This window comes from Rana temporaria, assembly GCF_905171775.1.
Source record: "Rana temporaria chromosome 2 unlocalized genomic scaffold, aRanTem1.1 chr2k, whole genome shotgun sequence".
NCBI lineage: Eukaryota > Metazoa > Chordata > Amphibia > Anura > Ranidae > Rana > Rana temporaria.
Genome location: NW_024404415.1, coordinates 922,299 through 945,172, shown reverse-complemented (window position 1 = coordinate 945,172; position 22,874 = coordinate 922,299). Strand labels below are relative to the sequence as shown.

The window sequence follows — 22,874 nt, the reverse complement described above, 5'->3', positions numbered from 1 at the left end:
GGGGTTCTGCCCCAGGGGGGGTCATTGTGTGGGGCAATTAGAAGATTGGTTGTAGGTTTGTTGGCTTCTCCGGGGTCCCGGTGTCGGGGAGGAGGGGGTTCTGGTCGGGGGAGGTCATTGTGTGGAGGAATTAGACGATTGGTTGGAGGTATGTCAGTTTCTCGGGGGCTGGGTGAGGGGGTTCTGCCCCAGGGGGGGGTCATTGTGTTGGGAAATCAGACTGCTGTTTGGGGTCCTCCTTCCTCCCTCCCATACTGTGAGGATCTCCTTCCTCCATGCCGATCTCCTCCATGCCGATCTCACAGAATTCTCTCCCTCGGCTCCTCTTTCACCTCCTCCAGCTGAATGTCATTCTTCCTTCTATTTCCAGCTCCCCCGGCATTCTCCCCTGCGGGGTGTCATGTGCCCCGTGCCTCCTCCCTGCAGCTGTTCCCTTCTCCTGATCTGAGGACTGATAACAGATGTCAGAGGCTGCGCCCTGCACAACAAGCCCCTCCCACTGGCAGGATGACATCACACAGGTGTATCAGGCCAGGTAAGCACAGGTACTTCACACTCAGCGCAGAGAGAAGCCGACTATCATTATCTCTCACTGGTCTCCCCCACCAGGCGATCGATCGCCCATCATTATCGGTCCTCACCGATCGGTCGCAGGACTGACGCCGCGTCTCTCCGCTCTCAGAAGGTTTGTGACATTTCATTATTCCTCCTAATTTTCCTCTTCTCTGCTCTCAGGGGGGGGGGGGTGTTGGGGTTCCGTCCCGCGCTGTCACATGACTCAAGCGTTTTAAGGGCGCCCGCGAGCGCCAGCCGATCGTTCTCCGCTCTCATTGACTCCCAGCAAGGCGTCCCCCCCCAGGAAGAGGAATTGGGGGCACCAGAAATATTCTCTATATCCAGGGACTGGGCTGAGGGGTGGGCAGAAGAGGCGGCTGCCTTTGGCCGATTCAGCAGGGTGGGGGGGGGGGGGGCAAATTCTGCAACCCATACACTCCTGGAGGGGGAGGGGGGGTCACAGCTCTACTCATATCCAATACACACGATGGCAAGCAGGAAACAGTTCCTGATATTCAGGGCCGAGGGGTAGGCAAAAGAGGCAACAGCCCTTTACTATGTTTGCCTTCGAAAATCTCGCGCATGCGCCATAGCGTCGTAGCGCCGTAACCAGATGATCAGAGCGGCATCGCGAGAATTCTCCTCTGTGCCGTTCTGAGGGGGAAGCTCGCCAACGCAAACGTCCCGGCGTGCAGGGAAAATAGAAACGGCACGCTCTTTATGTGCCGATTAACCCTTTTAGTACCGGCCCATAGTCATGTGACGTCCACAGAGGGGGATCTCTCATCCCGGGTGGGCGTCACATGACGTCCTGGGCTTTGTGCGGGGGATATCTGAACGATGGGGGCAGCTAGAGGCATCATTAAGATATCATTCTTTGGCGGCGGCGATCCTGCGCATCATAAGAACGATCATGGCGGCGGATTCGTTCTTATAGACGGCGGGAGGGGGCATCCCCCCCCCTCCCGCCGCCATCCGGTGCTTCTCCGGGCTCCCCCAGTGCCATCGGGGGCCCGGAGAAAGAATCGTCCGGCGCTGGATGGGAAGCATAGAGATGACTGGTGACCAGATGGTCACCGGTCATCTCTATGACCGTTGGAGGCCCGAGCGCGACGTGATGACGTCACGCCCGGGTACCCGGAAGTAAACAAAGCCGCGATTGCGACTAGTAAGCATGAGATCGGTGATTTATTTTTCACAATCTCATGCTTTCCAGCCTGGAGGAGAGATGTGGGGGGAGGGGGAGGTCTTATTGACTCCGCCTCTCTCCATAAAGAGGACCTGTCACACACATTTCCTATTACAAGAGAGGTTTACATTCCTTGTAATAGAAATAAAAGTGATCAAAAAATAAAAAAAAAGTGTAAAAATAAATAAAAATAAATAAATAAATACAATTATTTTTTAAAACGCCCCTGTCCCCGGTAGCTCGCGCTCAGAAGCGAGCGCACACGTAAGCCCCGCCCACATATGTAAACGCCGTCCAAACCCCACATGTGAGGTATCGCCGCGTGCGTTAGAGCATGTGCAACAATTCTAGCACTAGACCTCCTCTGTAACTCTAAACTGGTATCCTGTAAAAAATTTCAAAGCGTCGCCTATGGGAATTTTTAAATAACGAAGTTTGGCGCCATTCCACGAGTGTGCGCAATTTTAAAGCGTGACATGTTAGGTATCTATTTACTCGGCACAACATCTTCTTTCACATTATCACAAAAAATTGCGATAACCTTACTGTTTTGTTATTTTTTTAATTCATGAAACCGTTTTTTTTTTTTCCAAAAAAAAAAAGGCGTTTTGAAAAATTATTGCGCAAATACCGTGCGAGATAAAAAGTTGCAATGACCGCCGTTTTATTCCCTAGGGTGTCTGCTAAAAAAACATATATAATGTTTGGGGGTTCTGAGTAATTTTCTAGCAAAAGATAGAGGATTTGTACATGTAGGAGAGAAGTGCCGGAATAGGCGCGGCATGGAAGGGGTTAAACGAAAACCACCTACAGCACAATCGCGCATGGCGCCATTTCGGATTACGAGACGATTTCCAGGGAAACGAAAGCAGTGAGCTCTGTTATCTACATTAGTAACAGATAAAAGTCGCCTCGGAGGGTTTACAATCACTTTAACCCCTCCCATACCGCGCCTATTCCGGGAATTCTCTCCTTCACGTAAAAATCATCTTTTTTTTTTTTGATGGAAAATTACTCAGAACCGCCAAACATTATATATATATTTAGGCGGTCATTGCAACTTTTTATCTCGCACGGTATTTGCACAATAATTTTTTTATGAATTAAAAAAATAACAAACAGTAAAGTTAGTCCAATTTTTTATTTTTTTAGAATATGAAAGATGACATTACGCCGAATAAATACTGTACATACCCAACATGTCACGCTTCAAAATTGGGCACACTCGTGGAACGGCGCCAAACTTCGGGTGGAATCCCACTTGAATTTTTTTTATTTTTACACTTTTTTTTACATTTAAATTTTTTTTATCACTTTTATTCCTATTACAAGTATCCCATGTAATAGGAATGGTACGTGACAGGTCTTCTTTATGGAGAGAGGCGGGGTCAAAAAGACCTCCCCCTCCCCCACATCTCTCAGAAAAGTGGTCCCAAGGGAGGGGGCGAGCCCCTGTGAACACAGCGTCCCCCCGCAGGGATGTGGTCCCAAGGGAGGGGGCGAGCACGCTGACTAACCCCCAGCCAGAACGGCTCGGATGATGGGGGGGAAGTTTACTGAGGAGGAATAGGAAGGGAAATGGAACCAACAGCTGAAAGCTCCTTGGTAACGTTCCCAGACTGGCACGAGAGAATGAGGGCGCTCCACCAACATGGGGAGGATTAACGCGTTTCGCCATCGATCAACAATCGAGGTCATTGGAAATCCCGGGAGGGATGCGTCAGCCCCACGCCCTGTTCCTGGAAGTGTGGCAATTTCACTTTGAATAAATTTGCTTGATAAAAAAAAAGAGTGTTTAAGCTACCGAGTATGAAATGTGCATTGTGCAGGGCTCAGGAGTGTGTAACATACAGAGTGCAGGGGTCAGGAGTGTATAACATACAGAGTGCAGGGCTCAGGAGTGTATAACATACAGAGTGCAGGGCTCAGCAGTGTGTAACATACAGAGTGCAGGGCTCAGGAGTGTATAACATACAGAGTGCAGGGCTCAGGAGTGTGTAAGATACAGAGTGCAGGGGTCAGGAGTGTGTAACATACAGAGTGCAGGGCTCAGCAGTGTGTAACATACAGAGTGCAGGGCTCAGGAGTGTATAACATACAGAGTGCAGGGCTCAGCAGTGTGTAACATACAGAGTGCAGGGCTCAGGAGTGTATAACATACAGAGTGCAGGGCTCAGGAGTGTGTAAGATACAGAGTGCAGGGGTCAGGAGTGTGTAAGATACAGAGTGCAGGGGTCAGGAGTGTGTACGATACAGAGAGCAGGGCTCAGCAGTGTGTAACATACAGAGTGCAGGGCTCAGGAGTGTATAACATACAGAGTGCAGGGCTCAGGAGTGTGTAACATACAGAGTGCAGGGCTCAGAAGTGTATAACATACAGAGCGCAGGGCTCAGGAGTGTGTAACATACAGAGTGCAGGGCTCAGAAGTGTATAACATACAGAGCGCAGGGCTCAGGAGTGTGTAACATAGAGGGCCGGATTCAGAAAGAGATACGCCGTCGTATCTCTGAGTCCGGCTGTTGTATCTCTGAGTTCTGCCGGTCGTATCTATGCGCCTGATTCATAGAATCAGTTCCGCATAGATATTCCTAAGATCCGACAGATGTAACTGTCTTACACCGTCGGATCTTAGGCTGCAATTCCAGGCTGGCCGCTAGGTGGCGCTTCCGTATTTTTACGCGAGGAATATGCAAATTAGGATTTACGCCGATTCAGAAACGTACGTCCCGCCGGCGTTTTTTTTTTTTTCAAATAACAGTTTTTATTAAATTTCTCATAGGTAATAACAAAACATTGGCACAGAAGGAGTCAGATGAAACCCATATACAGTTATAACAATGCGCACTGAGTGCACCACGGAAATAAAGGGGAATGGGCCGAAAGTATAAAACAGTGCGAAATGTAAACAGTCTCCCTCGGTATCGGTGCCATTAATACTAAACATAGTAAACAATATTCTAAAGTTGGTATCACATATAACTTGGCAGAGAGAGTCTGCCTTTCCAGAAAGGGATAGAGGAAAGGGAAAAGAGAGAGAAAGAAGAGAGAATAAGTAAAAAAGAGCGTTAGGTTACCGTGTTGACTCCTGCATTGGCTCATGGCGGGTCCTCCCGTTGGCGCCACCTCTCCCAGACCTCATCATGGTCGTCCAGCCTATCTTGCATTCTAGCTGTCATCTTCTCCATTAGCTCCACATCCTTGACCCTGGAGTACAGGGCCTCCTGGGATGGGGGGGGGGGGGGTTTGTCCAGTTCAAGGCAATCAGGCATCTGGTTGAAGTCAGAATATGTCTGAGCAGTTTCTTATACGGTTTGGCCATGTTTGGCTGATCAAGGCCCAGCAGGAAAAATTTGGGTGACATGGGGAACCGCTCCTCAAAGTGGCGGGATAGCAATTGTTGTGTACTTTGCCAATACGGAGCTATGAGGGGGCATGACCACCAGTATATGTGGAAGAGAGAGCCTCTGTCCCGCTGGCAACGCCAGCAGCGGTCAGAAGTGGAGGGATATATTTTATGGAGTATGTCCGGGGTTTGGTACCAGAAGAAAATAATTTTGTAAGCATTCTCTTTGTATAGGGTGCACAGGGAGCTTTTAGCAGCCTGCCCCCAGACGGCCTGCCAAGCCTCCATTGTAAGCTCCTCCCCCAGCTCTCTCTCCCACCGTAACATGTACGCATGTTTTGCTCGAGCTGGAATGTTGTATGCGTTCAAGATCTGGTATATATCCGAGATCAGCCCTCTACGGAAGAGCCCTCCCAGAACAATACGCTCAAACGGAGAAGGTGGGGAAAATTTGAGATGTGGGGCTATGGTTTGGGCAAAATGTCTGATCTGCAGATAACTATAGAACACCTCTTTTGGCAGGTCATATTTAGTTTGGAGCTCCGAGAAAGGCAGCAATCTACGAGACCGAGGGTCTACTAAATGGCCGAAATGAAACAGGTTCCGCGACGCCCACGGCCAAGACATCTGGTGGGTCAAACTGTCCGGTATTTTCGGGTTGCAAAGGAAGGAATTCAGCAGTGAGTGCTCTGACTTGAGCTCACCTTCCCGAGACAACTTGCGCCAAAGCTGGCGCAGCTGGGATACTGATCCCAACAGTCTGCCCGAGTCCACCTCCGCATCTGCACCCCAAAGGAGACTGTTTGGGTGTATAGGGGCTAACCAAATCTTTTCTATTTCCGTCCACTTGTTATAGGATCTCTGGGGGAACCACAAGACCACTGCACGGAGCTGAGCTGCCTGATAGTATTTAATCAGATTGGGGAACGCTAGTCCTCCATCTGTGCGCGCCGCCATCATTACCGAGCCGGGTATTCTGTGTTTTTTGTAGTTCCAGACAAAGCGTAGTATGTCGCTCTGGAGCCTGCGTAGATGAGCATATGAAATCGGGATGGGTAGCGTCTGAAATAGGTAAAGGAGCTTGAGGAGGATTACCATTTTCACAGACGCGATCCGCCCTAAGAGGGAGATCTGGTGGGTCTTCCATTTTTGGAGGAGCTCCCTAATCGACCGATAGAGGGGAGGAAAGTTGGCTTGATACAGGGTGTTAAAGGAGGGGGTAATATGAACCCCTAGATATTTAAGGGAAGTGCTTTCCCACTTATAGGGAAAGCAAGACTGCAAATGGTGGACCTCATCCCCTGGAATATTAATTGGAAGGGCCGTAGACTTTGAGGCGTTTGTTTTATATCCCGAGAACGCCCCGTAGCGGTCCAGTTCGGCGTGCAGATTGGGAAGGGAGATCCTAGGTTGGGTCAACGTGAGGATGATGTCATCCGCGAATAGTGATATTTTGAATTCCTTACCCCGCACCAAGATACCCAGAATGTCCGGATTTCCCCTGATGGTCGCCGCCAGGGGCTCAACGCAGAGGGCAAATAGCAGGGGGGATAGCGGACACCCCTGTCGGGTGCCATTAGTGATTTGGAAGGTGGACGATGTGGCGAAGGGGGTTTTAACTTGAGAGGTTGGGCAGGAATAAAGATGTTGTACCGCCTGGAGGAAGGGTCCCCTGAATCCTATATGTCTTAATGTGGCGAACATAAATGGCCAGCTCAGCCGATCAAAGGCCTTTTCCGCGTCTAGGCTAAGGATCAGGGATTTCGAGTTGTCTCTATTAGCTATATCTATAAGGTCTATGACTTTCCTGGTGTTGTCCCCCGCCTGACGCAGAGGGACAAAGCCCACCTGGTCCTTGTGTATTAAAGCAGGGAGGAGTACGTTCAGTCGGGTCGATAATATTTTGGTGAAAATCTTTAGGTCCGAATTTAGGAGGGCTATGGGTCTATAACTTGCGCAGGAGGCCGGGTCCTTATCTGGTTTTGGGATCAGGGTCAAGAAGGAGCCTTGCATGTCATTCGGGATAGGGGTTTGTTGGAGTAAAGCATTAAATAGCTTGGTCATGTGAGGGCTCAGGATGGGAAGGAAGGCCTTATAGTACTCATACGGCAGCCCGTCAGGGCCAGGAGACTTGTGTGTTGGAAGGGCCTTCACCGTCGCCGCCAGTTCCTCCGCCGAAATAGGGGCATTTAAGTCCTGCAAGTCAGAGTCCCGGAGCTTGGGCAAACTGGCCTGCTCGAGATACTGGGTCATGCGAGCCGACAGCTTGGGTGACGGGGGGTCATGTGGAATCTCCGCTTTATTATAAAGATCTGTGTAGAAGTCAGCGAAGGTGTTCGCTATCTCCTGAGGGTGGGTCAGTAGATCCCCCCCCTCTATTCGTGATGTTGTGTGGGGTAGAAGTGAGGGTCCGGTCTGCCAACTTCCTGGCTAAAAGTGCCTGTGCTTTGTTGCCCTTATCGTAGTAAAGCTGTCTCAGTCGGGTCAGTGCTTTTTCCACATGGCCTAGTGCCAAGTCCCGAAGCGTCGTTCGCACACTAACGATGCGTTTAAGGAGTAGCATGGATGGAGCGGTTTGGAGTTGGGCTTCCAGGGCCCCCAACTGTTTCTCAGCCAGCGCTCTGGCTGCTCTGGCATCCCTCTTCAAATCCGAGGAGAGGGCGAGACAACGGCCTCTGAGGACTGCCTTATGGGCAGCCCACAGTGTGTCGTTTTCGACGAAGTAGTGTCGCAGGGCGGATTCCAACTCCGCTTTAGAGGTGTCGTGTTGTAGGAGGAAGTTATTCATCCTCCAATTGTAGGGCCTGCGGAGGGGGGGTGCCTAGGCGGAGGGATAGGGTGAGGGGGGCATGGTCTGACCAGGAGATGGGGAGTATGTGAGCGGACTTGACAGCGTGCAGCGTGTTATTGTTTACGAAGAAGTAGTCTATGCGCGAGTGGGTGTGGTGAGGGGCAGAGTAAAAGGTGTATCGGCGCTCGCCCGTGTGGAGGGCCCTCCAGGCATCAAACAAAGCGTGCCTTCTGGTAAGCTGCCGAAATAGTTTAGAGTCCCTAAGGGCTCGGGCTTGTGGCGCCCGAGGGCTCACCACCAGGCGATCGCAGGTTGCGGAATGAGCAAGATTAAAGTCCCCCCCTATCACCAGATAGTCATGAGAGTCCCGGGACAGACGGGCAAGGACCTTGGCCAGGAATCTATGCTGACGTACGTTCGGGGCATACAAAACACAAAGGGTAATGGCCTGTGTCTGCCAGTGACCCCTGAGGATGATAAAGTGGCCCTGCGGGTCCAAGTAGAGAGAGAGAGAGAGAGAGAGAGAGACTTGTAAAGCGCAACACATGCGAACTGAATCGCCTCTGGGCGCTGTATCCATTTCATGGGTAAGGAACCCCTTGACCTCAGAAGAGATGGGTTTTAATCTTTCTCCTGAAGGCCAAGTGGTCCGACTCCAGTCGGATGGTGGTTGGTAGTGCATTCCACAGGCGGGGTTCCTGGACTGCAAATCTTCGATCTCCTTTGGACTTGTATCTGGCCTTGGGTATCTGGAGGAGGTTTTGATTGGTGGATCGCAGAATGCGATTGGGGTTATGGGCTTTTATTTTTTCGCATAGATATTGGGGGGCGTTGCCTTGAATACACTTATGTATTAGGCAGAGTGCCTTAAAAGTGATTCTGTCTTTTACTGGCAACCAAGTAGGAGGAGGTATAGGTAAAGGGAGCCCCCTTTTTAATAAGTATGGCGACTCCCGCTCTCTTACGCGGGCTAAAAGCCTGATAGGTGTGGGGAAAGTGTCTGGAGGCAAATGCGAAGGAGTCCCCTTTGTTAAAATGCGTTTCCTGCACCATGATTATATCTGCCTTCGACTGCCTAAATTCTCGGAGCGACAAATGTCGTTTTTTTATTGGAATTGAGGCCGTGGACGTTTAGTGACAGTATCTTAGCCATTGTGATTGGAGGGGTGGATGGTAAGAGTACTTAGCTGTTTCAGTAGATGACGAGTCCAGGTCCGGGAGGATGGCAGCACCAGGAGGAGAGCCGGAGGAAAACTAAGCCTCCGGCAGGAGCCAATCTGCGGGGAGAAGAGAGGAGGTCTAAAGAGCGGCAAAGAAAGAATTAAGGTTAAAGCATGAACAATTATCACAACAAGCTTCATCAAGTTAACCCCCAAAAAAAGAAAAAAAAAGGGGGGTAAAAAAACAAAAAAAAAGTGGGGGGGGGGGAGTTCCAATTGGACTCCCCGACCAACTAATCGGGAAAGTCCGGGCCGGGGAGACCCGGGTAGACCGAAGTCCAGAGGGGAACTATCGGGTGGCAAGCCACAGGGGGGGTCAGTGTTAGAAGAAAAAAGTCGACCAGTCCTAGGCCACGGCCCAGGCCAGCCCTTAGTGATAAGATGAAAATAAAGCAAGGGCAATCGGGGGTGGAATGTCATTTCAGTGGGTCTCGGAATCTCTCATGGGTGTGAGAAAAAGCGTGGTATGGCCCAGCCGGGCCGGTCAGTTATTCTTGTGTTTAGCCGGTTTCCGAGTCGGGTCCTGTCCTCTGGACCGTTTGTTAGGCGGGACCTTCTGCCAGACCATCGGTGGCGGGGGGGGGGGGGGCAGCCACCAAGTCCCATTCAGGTAGATGAGGGATGGGGATGTCCAGGGCGTCACAGAAGGAATCCAGATCATCTGGATAACGTAGAACAGCTGATTTCCCTTGATGTTTGGCCGTCAGGCTGAAGGGGAACCCCCATCTGTAAATAATGTTATTTTCTTGTAAGGAGCGGAGGAGGGGTTGTAGCAGTCTACGCTTCTGGATTGTGATCCAAGAAAGATCCGGATAGATCTGTACCGGGGAGTTATTAAAGGTCAGGTTACGTACGGCCCGCGCTTTGCGCATGATGTCCTCTTTCAGCGGGTAGGAATGCACTCTGCAGATGACGTCCCGGGGCTTAGAAGCGGGGCCTTTAGGACGGAGGGCTCGATGGGCTCTGTCCATCTCGATGCGTTTGTCTTCGGTCTCCCCCAGCAGCTCATTAAACAGTGTATGTAGTGTGGCCTGAAGGTCCTCAGCATCTTCCGTTTCAGGTAGGCCCCGTACGCGGATGTTATTCCTGCGTCCCCTATTGTCCAGGTCCTCTATGTGGCGGAGCATGAGGCGATGCTCCGAGCCCTGTGTTTGGGTCCGGTGCACTGCAAGCTTGGTCTCCTGGATTTCCTCCTCAGCCATTTCAACTCTATCGGCCAGGTGCTTTAGGCCTACATGAAGGGCCTGAATCTCGGTTCGGCAGGTGGCCTTCACATCAATTATCAGTTGTTTGAAATCCTCCTTGGTCGGTATTGCTTGTAGATATGCCTGCCAGGGAGGGCAAGCCCCGCCATCTGAACCTGAGTGCGGGTAAGGGGCCGCAGCCTGTGGGAGGTATTCTCCCGAGAGGGCTCCCTGGGCATGGAGGGGAGGCCATGGTGATGGCGGGTTCCCGGGTGCAGACCATGATGTGGCATGGGGGTCAGCAGGGTAGCCTGTGGAAGGTATTCTCCCGAGGGGGCTCCCTGGGCATGGAGGGGAGGCCGTGGTGATGGTGGCTTCCCGGGTGCAGACCATGATGTGGCATGGGGGGTCAGCGGGTTAGGCCCCGGTGGGTCCTCCTGGGGGACCTGCTGCTTAGTGAAGGCCACCTGGGCATAGGAGGGGGGGGCTGATGCAGAGCCCCCAGCGGAGCCATGCTCCCTGGATCGAGAGGGCCTCTGGGCCTTTGGGGAAGAATCCAGCCCGGTGGTGGTCTGAGGCCTACCACCGCCTAAAAAGCCTGGGGCCTCGAGTGGGTAGCTGGGGCCTGGGAGGGCTGGGAAGTCCTCCGCTGCGTCCGATGGAGTAGGGGAAAGGGATCCAGAGGCCTGTAAGCCGGGATCCGACGCCATCCTCAGCAGTTGAGGGAAGGCCTCTGTACACTGTGTGTACTGCGATGGAGGCTGGAGTGCGGCCTGCTCCCCACACGGGAGCGGAGAGTGGAGGGGATGTAGCCGGGAACTCACCGCCTGTTGGGACCCAGTAGAGCTCGGGGTCGCCCGTGGGGAGGTCGAAATCTCCTGTAGTGTGCTGCGGCTCTGTGGGGATGGCGGCGTGGAGGCGCGGTGGCAAGAGGCTGTAGTGTCCGGCGCCATCTTGCTGTGCCCGCCCAGCGACATGTGGGGCGATGTAAAGTATGCCCGGAACGACTGCGGTGGTCCCGGCGGCGGCTGGGATGATCCCCTGGCTGACGAGGATCGTGTGGTGCGAGATTCGCCCATGGATGGGTAAGTTTAACCCCCGATTCGATGCCTGGTAGCTGCGGGCTGGAAGGGAGCTCTCAGCCTACACGTCTGTCCAGGTCGGCTTCCGGTCACGGGGCCAGAAGCCGACCTGGACAGACGTGTAGGCTGAGAGCTCCCTTCCCGCTTTTTTTTTACATCGTTTGCGTTCGGCTTTTTCCGGCGTATAGTTACCCCTGCTATATGAGGGGGAGCTAATGTTAAGTATGGCCATCGTTCCCGCGCCGAGTTTTGAATTTTTACGTCGTTTGCGTAAGTCGGTCGCGAATACGGATGGACGTAATTTACATTCACGTCGAAAGCAATGACGTCCTTGCAACGTCATTTAGAGCAATGCACACTGGGATATTTTACGGACGGCGCATGCGCCATTCAAATAAAACTTAAAAAACGCGGGGTCAACACAAATTTAAATAATTTGAATTACGCGGCCTTACGCCGCAAAACACATACGTTACGCCGCCGTAACTAAGGGCGCAAGTTCTTTCTGAATAAAGAACTCGCACCCAAAGTTAGAGCGGCGTAACGTATCGGAGATGCGTTTTACGCCGGCCGGACAGATACGCTCAGGTATCTGAATCCGGCCCACAGAGTGAAGGGCTCAGGAGTTACTCGTCTAAGTTGGGGAGAGCCGACATCCGCTCCGCACCGTCCAATCCGAGCCGAGAAGAGCTCAGCCGGTGACACCTGTAGGTGGGGGTGTCACTTCTCCAGCACTGTGATGTAATTTAATAGAAAGACAAAAGAGAGAGAAGCGCCTCTGAGTATGCTGCTTTTAATTTTAAAACAAAAAATATATCCAGCACTTACATCATAGTATTATGGTGCAGTCGTGGGAGCTGGTGTACATCTGTGGCAGACAGTCCGCAAAGCATGAGAGCTGGGCAGCCGGAGGGAGCCGGGGAGAGAGACGGCTAAGTCCTCGTTGTTGTGCCGCTGCTAGGCAATGAATTCATCAGCTGTTGCGTGACGTCAGATCGGACGGAGGCTGAGGGGGACCACAACGCGTTTCAGAGCCTGCGCATGGAAACAACCAGCGCGCTCCTTTTTCAAGTGTGATGGATAGAGGACAAGGCTCATATTTTAAGCAATCATGTGATCAGTGCCGACCAATAGGAGTGCAAGGATAACGAGCAAATGAAAATAAATAAAGCTGCCTAGTTACAGCTGACTGCGGGGACAAAAAATATATACTTAAACTGGGGGATGTTGTAGATTGTAATCTGAAGAAGGTAAAATTTAGCTATAATGAAGTATATATGAGAGGGTTATATATAATAATATAATAAATATATGTGTAGAAAAAGGAGCTATGTCTATACATACATACAAAGTGGGAAGCATGATTGACAAGTAGAGGCAACGTGTTACAAACATTGAGCACTAGGGGGCCACTAGAGTAAGACTATATAAAAGGCACCTCAATTAAAAATATATTATAATGGCAATGCTTGTTAATGGCATTACTAGGGGTGGTATTAGTATTAGTTTAATACCCGCAAAGCCATAGTGGGGCAGATACAAACATAACATAAAATAATACAATACAAGGACAAGTAGGAACAATCATTAAGCATATTAAGCCCAAATGTAAATGGACACTGGTAAGTAATAGGATATAAGAAAATATATATATATAAATATATGAGTAAAAAATACACATACATATATATAGATAACAATGTAACAATGTAAGGGTGGAAGGACATTGATTATTAGAGAGGGGGGGGGGGGGGGAAAGCGGGGCGGCCATACATGTAGGGGCACATACATAAACACACATATGCATGTGCCCACATACATGCATACACACACAGTGAAGTTAGAAATGTAAGGAATATTATATTTGAAGTTTAAAGAATGGCGTTAACATCTAATTCTTCGTTGAGGCCGAGAGGAGCGAGACAATCAAGAGTGAATATCCAGAAAGTCTCGCGTTCGCACAGTCTGGAAAAGCTTTAAACTTCAAATATAATATTCCTTACATTTCTAACTTCACTGTGTGTGTATGCATGTATGTGGGCACATGCATATGTGTGTTTATGTATGTGCCCCTACATGTATGGCCGCCCCGCTTCCCCCCCCCCCTCTCTAATAATCAATGTCCTTCCACCCTTACATTGTTACATTGTTATCTATATATATGTATGTGTATTTTTTACTCATATATTTATATATATATATTTTCTTATATCCTATTACTTACCAGTGTCCATTTACATTTGGGCTTAATATGCTTAATGATTGTTCCTACTTGTCCTTGTATTGTATTATTTTATGTTATGTTTGTATCTGCCCCACTATGGCTTTGCGGGTCTTAAACTAATACTAATACCACCCCTAGTAATGCCATTAACAAGCATTGCCATTATAATATATTTTTAATTGAGGTGCCTTTTATATAGTCTTACTCTAGTGGCCCCCTAGTGCTCAATGTTTGTAACACGTTGCCTCTACTTGTCAATCATGCTTCCCCCTTTGTATGTATGTATAGACATAGCTCCTTTTTCTACACATATATTTATTATATTATTATATATAACCCTCTCATATATACTTCATTATAGCTAAATTTTACCTTCTTCAGATTACAATCTACAACATCCCCCAGTTTAAGTATATATTTTTTGTCCCCGCAGTCAGCTGTAACTAGGCAGCTTTATTTATTTTCATTTGCTCGTTATCCTTGCACTCCTATTGGTCGGCACTGATCACATGATTGCTTAAAATATGAGCCTTGTCCTCTATCCATCACACTTGAAAAAGGAGCGCGCTGGTTGTTTCCATGCGCAGGCTCTGAAACGCGTTGTGGTCCCCCTCAGCCTCCGTCCGATCTGACGTCACGCAACAGCTGATGAATTCATTGCCTAGCAGCGGCACAACAACGAGGACTTAGCCGTCTCTCTCCCCGGCTCCCTCCGGCTGCCCAGCTCTCATGCTTTGCGGACTGTCTGCCACAGATGTACACCAGCTCCCACGACTGCACCATAATACTATGATGTAAGTGCTGGATATATTTTTTGTTTTAAAATTAAAAGCAGCATACTCAGAGGCGCTTCTCTCTCTTTTGTCTTTCTCTTGTATACACCGAGCTGGCTTCGCTCCCGGATAGCAGCCCTGATTTACTGCCTTCAACCACAAACAGTTCCTCATTGTCATCAATCACAGCCTTTTTTGGCATTTTGCTGGGACTGAACCTATCATGGACCTTTGAACATGAATAGTCATACCGTATATCCCCAATGTGGTTTGTGACTTTTATTACCAGTTTTTAATTGATCTTTTAATTTCATTATTATTTTATTTTTTATTATTATTACTTAGTTTTTAACCCTTTGTTGATTGTTTCGTGCAAACACCCTGAGCGCTGTACTCCATCCATTTTTTTTGTGATGTAATTTAATGGTGAAAATCCAAAGTGCGAAAATTTTAATGTTTCTATTTTTTACTTCCAGAAGAAAACTTCAACGTGACACAACAAGAGACGGCACCGCCACCATCTACCGGATCACTGAATATAGACTAACCTTCCACCGCGACCATCTACCGGATCACTGGATATAGACTAACCTTCCACCGCGACCATCTACCGGATCACTGGATATAGACTAACCTTCCACCGCGACCATCTACCGGATCACTGGAGATAGACTAACCTTCCACCGCCACCATCTACCGGATCACTGGAGATAGACTAACCTTCCACCGCGACCATCTACCGGATCACTGGAGATAGACTAACCTTCCACCGCCACCATCTACCGGATCACTGGAGATAGACTAACCTTCCACCGCCACCATCTACCGGATCACTGGAGATAGACTAACCTTCCACCGCCACCATCTACCGGATCACTGGAGATAGACTAACCTTCCACCGCCACCATCTACCGGATCACTGGAGATAGACTAACCTTCCACCGCCACCATCTACCGGATCACTGGAGATAGACTAACCTTCCACCGCCACCATCTACCGGATCACCGCAAGGAGTCTCCAAGCAATATACAATATAAAGACTCAACAGGAAATCATCTTCACAATACAAGATACCCCTTCTACCCTACATTCTATACCCCTTCTACCCTACAGTCCATTCCTCTTCTACCCTACAGTCCATACCCCTTCTACCATACAGTCCATACCCCTTCTACCCTACAGTCCATTCCCCTTCTACCCTACAGTCCATTCCCCTTCTACCCTACAGTCCATACCCCTTCTACCATACAGTCCATACCCCTCCTACCCTACAGTCCATTCCCCTTCTACCATACAGTCCATACCCCTCCTACCCTACAGTCTATACCCCTCCTACCCTACAGTCTATACCCCTCCTACCCTACAGTCTATACCCCTCCTACCCTACAGTCTATAGCTCTACTACCCTTCAGTCTTTAGCCCTCCTACCCTACAGTTTATAGCCCTTCTACCCTACAGTCTATAGCCCTTCTACCCTACAGTCCATACCCCTTTTACCCTACAGTCCATACCCCTTCTACCCTACAGTCCATACCCCTTCTACCCTACAGTCCATACCCCTTCTACCCTACAGTCCATACCCCTTCTACCCTACAATCCATACCCCTTCTACCCTACAATCTATAGCCCTTCTACCCTACCGTCCATACCCCTTCTACCCTACAGTTTATAGCCATTCTACCCTACAGTCCATACCCCTTCTACCCTACATTCTATACCCCTTCTACCCTACAGTCCATTCCTCTTCTACCCTACAGTCCATACCCCTTCTACCATACAGTCCATACCCCTTCTACCCTACAGTCCATTCCCCTTCTACCCTACAGTCCATTCCCCTTCTACCCTACAGTCCATACCCCTTCTACCATACAGTCCATACCCCTCCTACCCTACAGTCCATTCCCCTTCTACCATACAGTCCATACCCCTCCTACCCTACAGTCTATACCCCTCCTACCCTACAGTCTATACCCCTCCTACCCTACAGTCTATAGCTCTACTACCCTTCAGTCTTTAGCCCTCCTACCCTACAGTTTATAGCCCTTCTACCCTACAGTCTATAGCCCTTCTACCCTACAGTCCATACCCCTTTTACCCTACAGTCCATACCCCTTCTACCCTACAGTCCATACCCCTTCTACCCTACAGTCCATACCCCTTCTACCCTACAGTCCATACTCCTTCTACCCTACAATCCATACCCCTTCTACCCTACAATCTATAGCCCTTCTACCCTACCATCCATACCCCTTCTACCCTACAGTTTATAGCCATTCTACCCTACAGTCCATACCCCTTCTACCCTACAATCCTTAACCCTTCTACCCTACAATCTATAGCCCTTCTACCCTACAGTCCATACCCCTTCTACTCTACAATCCATACCCCTTCTACCCGACAGTCCATACCCCTTCTACCGTACATTCTATAGCACTTCTACACTACATTCCATAACCCTTCTACCCTACAATCCATACCCCTTCTACCCTACAGTCCATACCCCTTCTACCCTACATTCTATAGCCCTTCTACCCTACAGTCCATACCCCTCCTACCCTACAGTCCATACCCCTTCTACCCTACAGTCCATACCCCTCCTACCCTACAGTCCATACCCCTTCTACCCTACAGTCTATACCCCTCCTACCCTACAGTCTATAGCCCTCCTACCCTACAGTCTACCTACAGACAGTTGAACTTTGTTGTTGAAAGGCTCCTCTGAGGCCTCGGGCACCATATTGAGCTCTCACCATGTCACAGGATAATGAAAGTCCATTAAGCAAACGGAGATGTCTTGACCACCCTTGTGACAATGTAAATACAGATGCTACAACATCGACCTTGGCATCCAGCCAATCAGAGCAGCCTGGAACCTCCGAGACCCCCCATACATCTGATTCTGGACCATCACAGACACAAGGCGCTCAGCTGCCAGACACTGAGATCGCGGTCCAGGTCACTGACCAGGGGCCTCGTGGACCGGCTCATGACGGCTCTCAGACTGAAGACGGGTCAGTCTACCTTGAACACATTTCCCACCGTGAGAGAAATCTGACCAAGTTTAATGGTGTCAAACACACCCATACATTCCGCTTCGTCAACCTGGACAGGATACAGACGTTTGCAGAAGCTTTATCAGCTGTGCAGTCCACTATTCAGACTCTATTAAATGAAAGCATGGTGGAAGTGGAGGCAGGGGACTTTATCCAGCTGGGGCTCGATGGTGGGGAAACACTGCATGTGGTCTTCTCAAAGAAGCAGGCCAAGGAGCTCTTCAACGCCGAAACTTTTCTGGAAAACATCGCCAACGCGCTTCAGAGTAATGCCGAGTGTCTCTCCAACAACTGCCTGAAACTGACGGTGATGGTGTTCAGGAACAAGCGCGGCGGTGCGAGGAAACCTTTGAAGTCAATTCCTTACAGTGAGATAATCACAGAGAAGAAACGATGGCTCTACAACTTTGATGACCCAACCTCGAAGATGTGCCTCGCGGCCAGTCTGTACGCACTTATGGACCTCCCCAATGAAATTGGTATATTAGAACAAGCTAAACGATTACACAGAGATTTGGGGATACCGGAGGATCAGATGGTGTCATTCAGTCACATTGAGAAGTTTGAAGAGTACCTTAATGTCACGATTAAAGTAGTATATAAGAGTCAGGACCGCTGGCAGTTTTATGAGACGAGATCACATTCCCAGGAGAAGACTTTCTACATTTTACACCACAACGATCATTATTATGGAATAAAGAATGTGAAGAGTTTTCTTGGAGAACCGTACTTCTGTGAGAGGTGTAACTCGGTCTACCACCGCAAGAATGCTCATAGCTGCCCATACTGCTGTAGGGCCTGTCGGAGAGATGACTGTGTGGAGGTAAAGGGCCCAACGCTGAGGTGCCAGCGGTGCCGCGTCTTCTGCCGCTCAGAGAAGTGCTTAGAGGAGCACGGTCGTCTGGCCACTGCCGATGGCTCAATGTGCGTAGAGAAATCTTACTGTAAGAAGTGCCACCGTTTTGTGACCAACATCAAAGAACACGAATGCAACGGCCTGCGTTGTGACGTGTGTGGTGCACGCATTGACGACACCAAGAAACACCTTTGTTACATGCAGCCATACAAACCACCAGAAGAGACTACCAAATACATCATCTATGACTTTGAGTGCATGCAAGAGACGGGGACGCATATTCCCAATTACATCTACGCCAAAGGACTGTCTGACCCCAGCGACTGGGAGTTCCGAGGTGCGACGTGTGTGCAAGACTTTGTCAAATGTTTTATCAAGACTAAATTTAAAGATTATACATTCATTGCACACAATGCCGGGAGGTACGACTCTTATTTTATCCTTTCACAGCTAATAAAGGAGAAGATGAAGGTCCAGGTGGTGAACCAAGGGGGGCGACTGCTGGGTGTGACTTTACCGGATTTAAACATTCGATTTATAGACTCTCTAAACTTCCTGCCCATGAAACTCAGCAAGTTACCCCAAGCCATGGGCTTTTCAGGATCCAAAGGTTTTTTTCCACACTTCTTTAATACTGAATCGAACCAAAACTATGTTGGTGCCATGCCAGGCCTGGAGCATTATGGGATGGACAACATGATGCCCGGCGAGAAAGCAGAACTGTCGGCGTGGTACGAGGAGCACAAGCAGGACAGGTTTCATTTCCAGGAAGAGCTGAAGGCCTATTGTAAGAAGGATGTGGACGTTCTGAGAGAGGCCTGCCAGATGTACAGAGACGCCATCATAGAAATGACCAAAAAGGAAGTCAAAGTAAACCGCCGGAGAAAAGGCAAAAAAAGTGAAGAGGTGTCGGAGACTCGAGCAATTGACCCCTTTCAGCGCCTGACGCTGGCCTCGGTCTGCATGGCCATGTACCAGTTTACATCTCTCCCACCAGACACCATCGCCATTCTACCAGCAGACAATTATCAGAAGACGCAGAAACGATTTTCCACGCCGTCTATCCAGTGGCTGATGTACGTAGAGCACACAGAGAAGATTTACATACGGCACGCTTTAAAGGGAGGTGAAAAGAACGTTGGGAAGTACTTCTTGGATGGCCATGCTTTTGTTAAAGGCAGGGACATAGCATTCGAGTTTCTGGGTTGTTTTTACCACGGCTGTCCTGATTGCTACAAGAGGGACGATCTCAATGAGGGCACCAAATTCACATACGACCAACGGTACCACCGATTCCTGGATAAAAAGTCCTTCCTAGAAGGACTCGACTACGTGGTCCGTATACTGTGGGAACATGAATGGAATGAGATGTTAAAAAAAGATAAATCGCTTCAGAAATTTCTTCTAGAAAAGGAGCTCCCGGAGCCCCTGGACCCCCGCGATGCTCTTTATGGTGGAAGAACGAACGCTATCAAGTTCTATCACAAAGCAGAAGAAGATGAGACAATAAAATACTACGATTTCACAAGTCTTTACCCCTTCATCAATAAAACCAAAGCCTACCCCAAGGGTCACCCTAAAATCATTTATAAAGATTTTGGCTCCATTGAGCAATATTTTGGTATCGCAAAAGTGAAAGTCAATCCACCGAGGAGATTGTTTTTTCCGGTCTTGCCGGTTAAACTGAACAACAAACTGCTGTTTCCTCTTTGTTACACATGTGCCTCAGATTCCCAGCCAGAGCCGTGCACCCACAGCGATGAGGAGCGCTCTCTGACCGGGACTTGGTGCACCGTGGAGCTGAAGTTAGCGGTAGAGAAGGGATACAAGATCGTCCAAATCTACGAAGTCTGGCATTTCCCAGACACCACAGAGGACCTCTTCGCACCTTACGTCAAACAACATCTCCGGTACAAACAGGAGGCTTCGGGATATCCCAGCGGGTGTACGGATGATGCCAAGAAGAAGGAATTCATTGACTCCTTCTATAAAAGAGAGGATGTTCAGCTATGTGCTGAGGACATTAAAGTGAATCCATCCAAGAGACAAATTTCCAAACTCTTCCTCAACTCCTTGTGGGGTAAATTTGGGCAGAGAACCGACTTACCACACACCAGCATCGTCACAGACCCTGATGAACATTTCAGGCTCATGTTTTCCCCCTGCGTCGAGATTTCTGAGGTAAATATCATAAATGATGAGACGACAATTGTCAACTGGAAACACGCCAAAGGCCACCACAAGGCCAACAAAAACACCAACATCTTCATAGCCTGTTTCACCACGGCCCATGCCAGACTAGAGCTGTACAAGCTGCTGGATGGGCTTCAGGAAAGGTGCTTCTACCACGACACTGACTCAGTCATCTTTGTGAGTAAGAAGGGGGATTGGGACCCCCCACTGGGGTATTATCTGGGGGAACTGACCAGCGAGGTTCCGGACGGAACACACATCACCGAGTTTGTATCGGCCGGGCCCAAATCCTACGGCTACAAACTGAACACTGGGGAGACAGTCCTAAAAGTTAAGGGTATAACTTTAAATGTCGCCAACAGGCAAGTCATTAACTTTGAGAGCCTGAAGGACCTGGTGCTGGATTACTCTGAAAATTCGGATCCTCAGACGCAGAGATCGATAGGCGTGGAGCAGTCCAGTATTGTCAGAGATAGGAAGAGTTGGCAGATTGAGACAAGAGTGCAGCGCAAGACACAGAGGTGCGTGTACACGAAGAGGCAGCTAGCGCCCGACTTCACCACGTTACCTTACGGATATTAAAGGGCCATCATTGGTCCCACAAGCCTGATAACAATGTATGCTGGTGAACTGCCCTTTCCTCATATGGGGGTACTGGAGCCCCTCAAACACCAATGGTGATAAATTCATCTCATTGGATAGAGAGATCTATACTGAATCATTATGTGTATGTACAAATTGTACCAAGAAACCTTTTCATTGAAGGCGTATATCATCAACGAATCTCATACAAAACGTATTATACAATACACCACAAGAACAGATCTATGGTACCACGGCCTCTGCACATAGATATCACTGTAACCAGATTCCTAGAACAGCCTTTCCCAACCTTTATAACATGGAGGAACCCTCGAAGTAATATCAGGCCTGAAGTATCCACTAATAATAATTCCGGTACTAAAGCTACACTTCACAGTACATTAAGGGGATGGTCAGTGAGAATAATGCCCCCTCTGTTGGTGGCAAGTGGGAAGAATGTCCCTTACATTGGTGATCAGTGAGAAGAATGTTCCTTACATTGGTGATCAGTGGGAAGAATGTTCCTTACATTGGTGATCAGTGAGAAGAATGTCCCTTACATTGGTGATCAGTGGGAAGAATGTCCCTTACATTGGTGATCAGTGAGAAGAATGTCCCTTACATTGGTGATCAGTGAGAAGAATGTCCCTTACATTGGTGATCAGTGAGAAGAATGTCCCTTACATTGGTGATCAGTGAGAAGAATGTCCCTTACATTGGTGATCAGTGGGAAGAATGCTCCTTACATTGGTGATCAGTGGGAAGAATGTTCCTTACATTGGTGATCAGTGAGAAGAATGTCCCTTACATTGGTGATCAGTGAGAAGAATGTCCCTTACATTGGTGATCAGTGGGAAGAATGTCCCTTACATTGGTGATCAGTGAGAAGAATGTCCCTTACATTGGTGATCAGTGAGAAGAATGTCCCTTACATTGGTGATCAGTGAGAAGAATGTCCCTTACATTGGTGATCAGTGGGAAGAATGTTCCTTACATTGGTGATCAGTGAGAAGAATGTCCCTTACATTGGTAATCAGTGAGAAGAATGTCCCTTACATTGGTGATCAGTGAGGAGAATGTCCCTTACATTGGTGATCAGTGGGAAGAATGTTCCTTACATTGGTGATCAGTGAGAAGAATGTTCCTTACATTGGTGATCAGTGAGAAGAATGTCCCTTACATTGGTGATCAGTGAGAAGAATGTCCCTTACATTGGTGATCAGTGAGAAGAATGTTCCTTACATTGGTGATCAGTGGGAAGAATGTTCCTTACATTGGTGATCAGTGAGAAGAATGCTCTTTATATTTGAGGTCAGTAGGAAGACCCCCCCCCCCCTTTACATATAGCTAAAAAAGTTGATTGGTGTCAGTGATTACTTATCTGGGAGGTATTGCTCAAGGAACCCCTAGGAACTTCTGGAGGAACCTTAGCCTTAGTTGAGAAAGGCTGTCCATGGAGAACATATCCTATAGGAGGAGTCCCGGGGCGGAGCCTCTCACTATGACATCTGATCAGCAGTTTGCAGTCCTTAAGATGAAATTACAATCTGAAGTAAACATGTGGTGCTTTATTAATGTTGTAAACCTCTTGGTTGGCAATCGTTTTTCTCGTCTTTGTTGGTATTATATTCCATGTTGACCACAGAAGTGTACAGAGGCCCCGTCCTATAGGGCCACACTATTAGAAGCCACTCTGGTAATTGAATTGCCCGCCCCTCGTCTATAGATAGAGCTCCAGAAGAAGCTTCACTCCCTGCCAAGTACCAGAAATGCAATAACCATCCTTCATATACGACCTCCCCAATCCTACACCTCCTCCGGCATTAG

General features: G+C 48.8%; 2 protein-coding genes across 2 annotated transcripts in view; one reads left to right on the top strand and one right to left on the bottom strand.

The window, feature by feature from the left end:
• The window catches only part of CASQ2 (calsequestrin 2), a 94,228-nt gene that overhangs the window by 62,134 nt on the left and 9,220 nt on the right, over nt 1-22,874 (bottom strand). The window lies entirely within an intron of this gene.
• LOC120921636 lies at nt 315-21,535 on the top strand. Its single transcript, XM_040334153.1, has 2 exons — nt 315-685; nt 14,839-21,535. Exon 2 carries the CDS (start codon nt 17,115-17,117, stop codon nt 21,045-21,047), a length of 3,933 nt encoding a protein of 1,310 aa, XP_040190087.1. The 5' UTR covers nt 315-685; nt 14,839-17,114; the 3' UTR covers nt 21,048-21,535.

Coding starts and splice junctions, on each gene's coding strand:
- LOC120921636 (XM_040334153.1), top strand. CDS start 17,115: ATGTCACAGGATAATGAAAGTCCATTAAGCAAACGGAGATGTCTTGAC.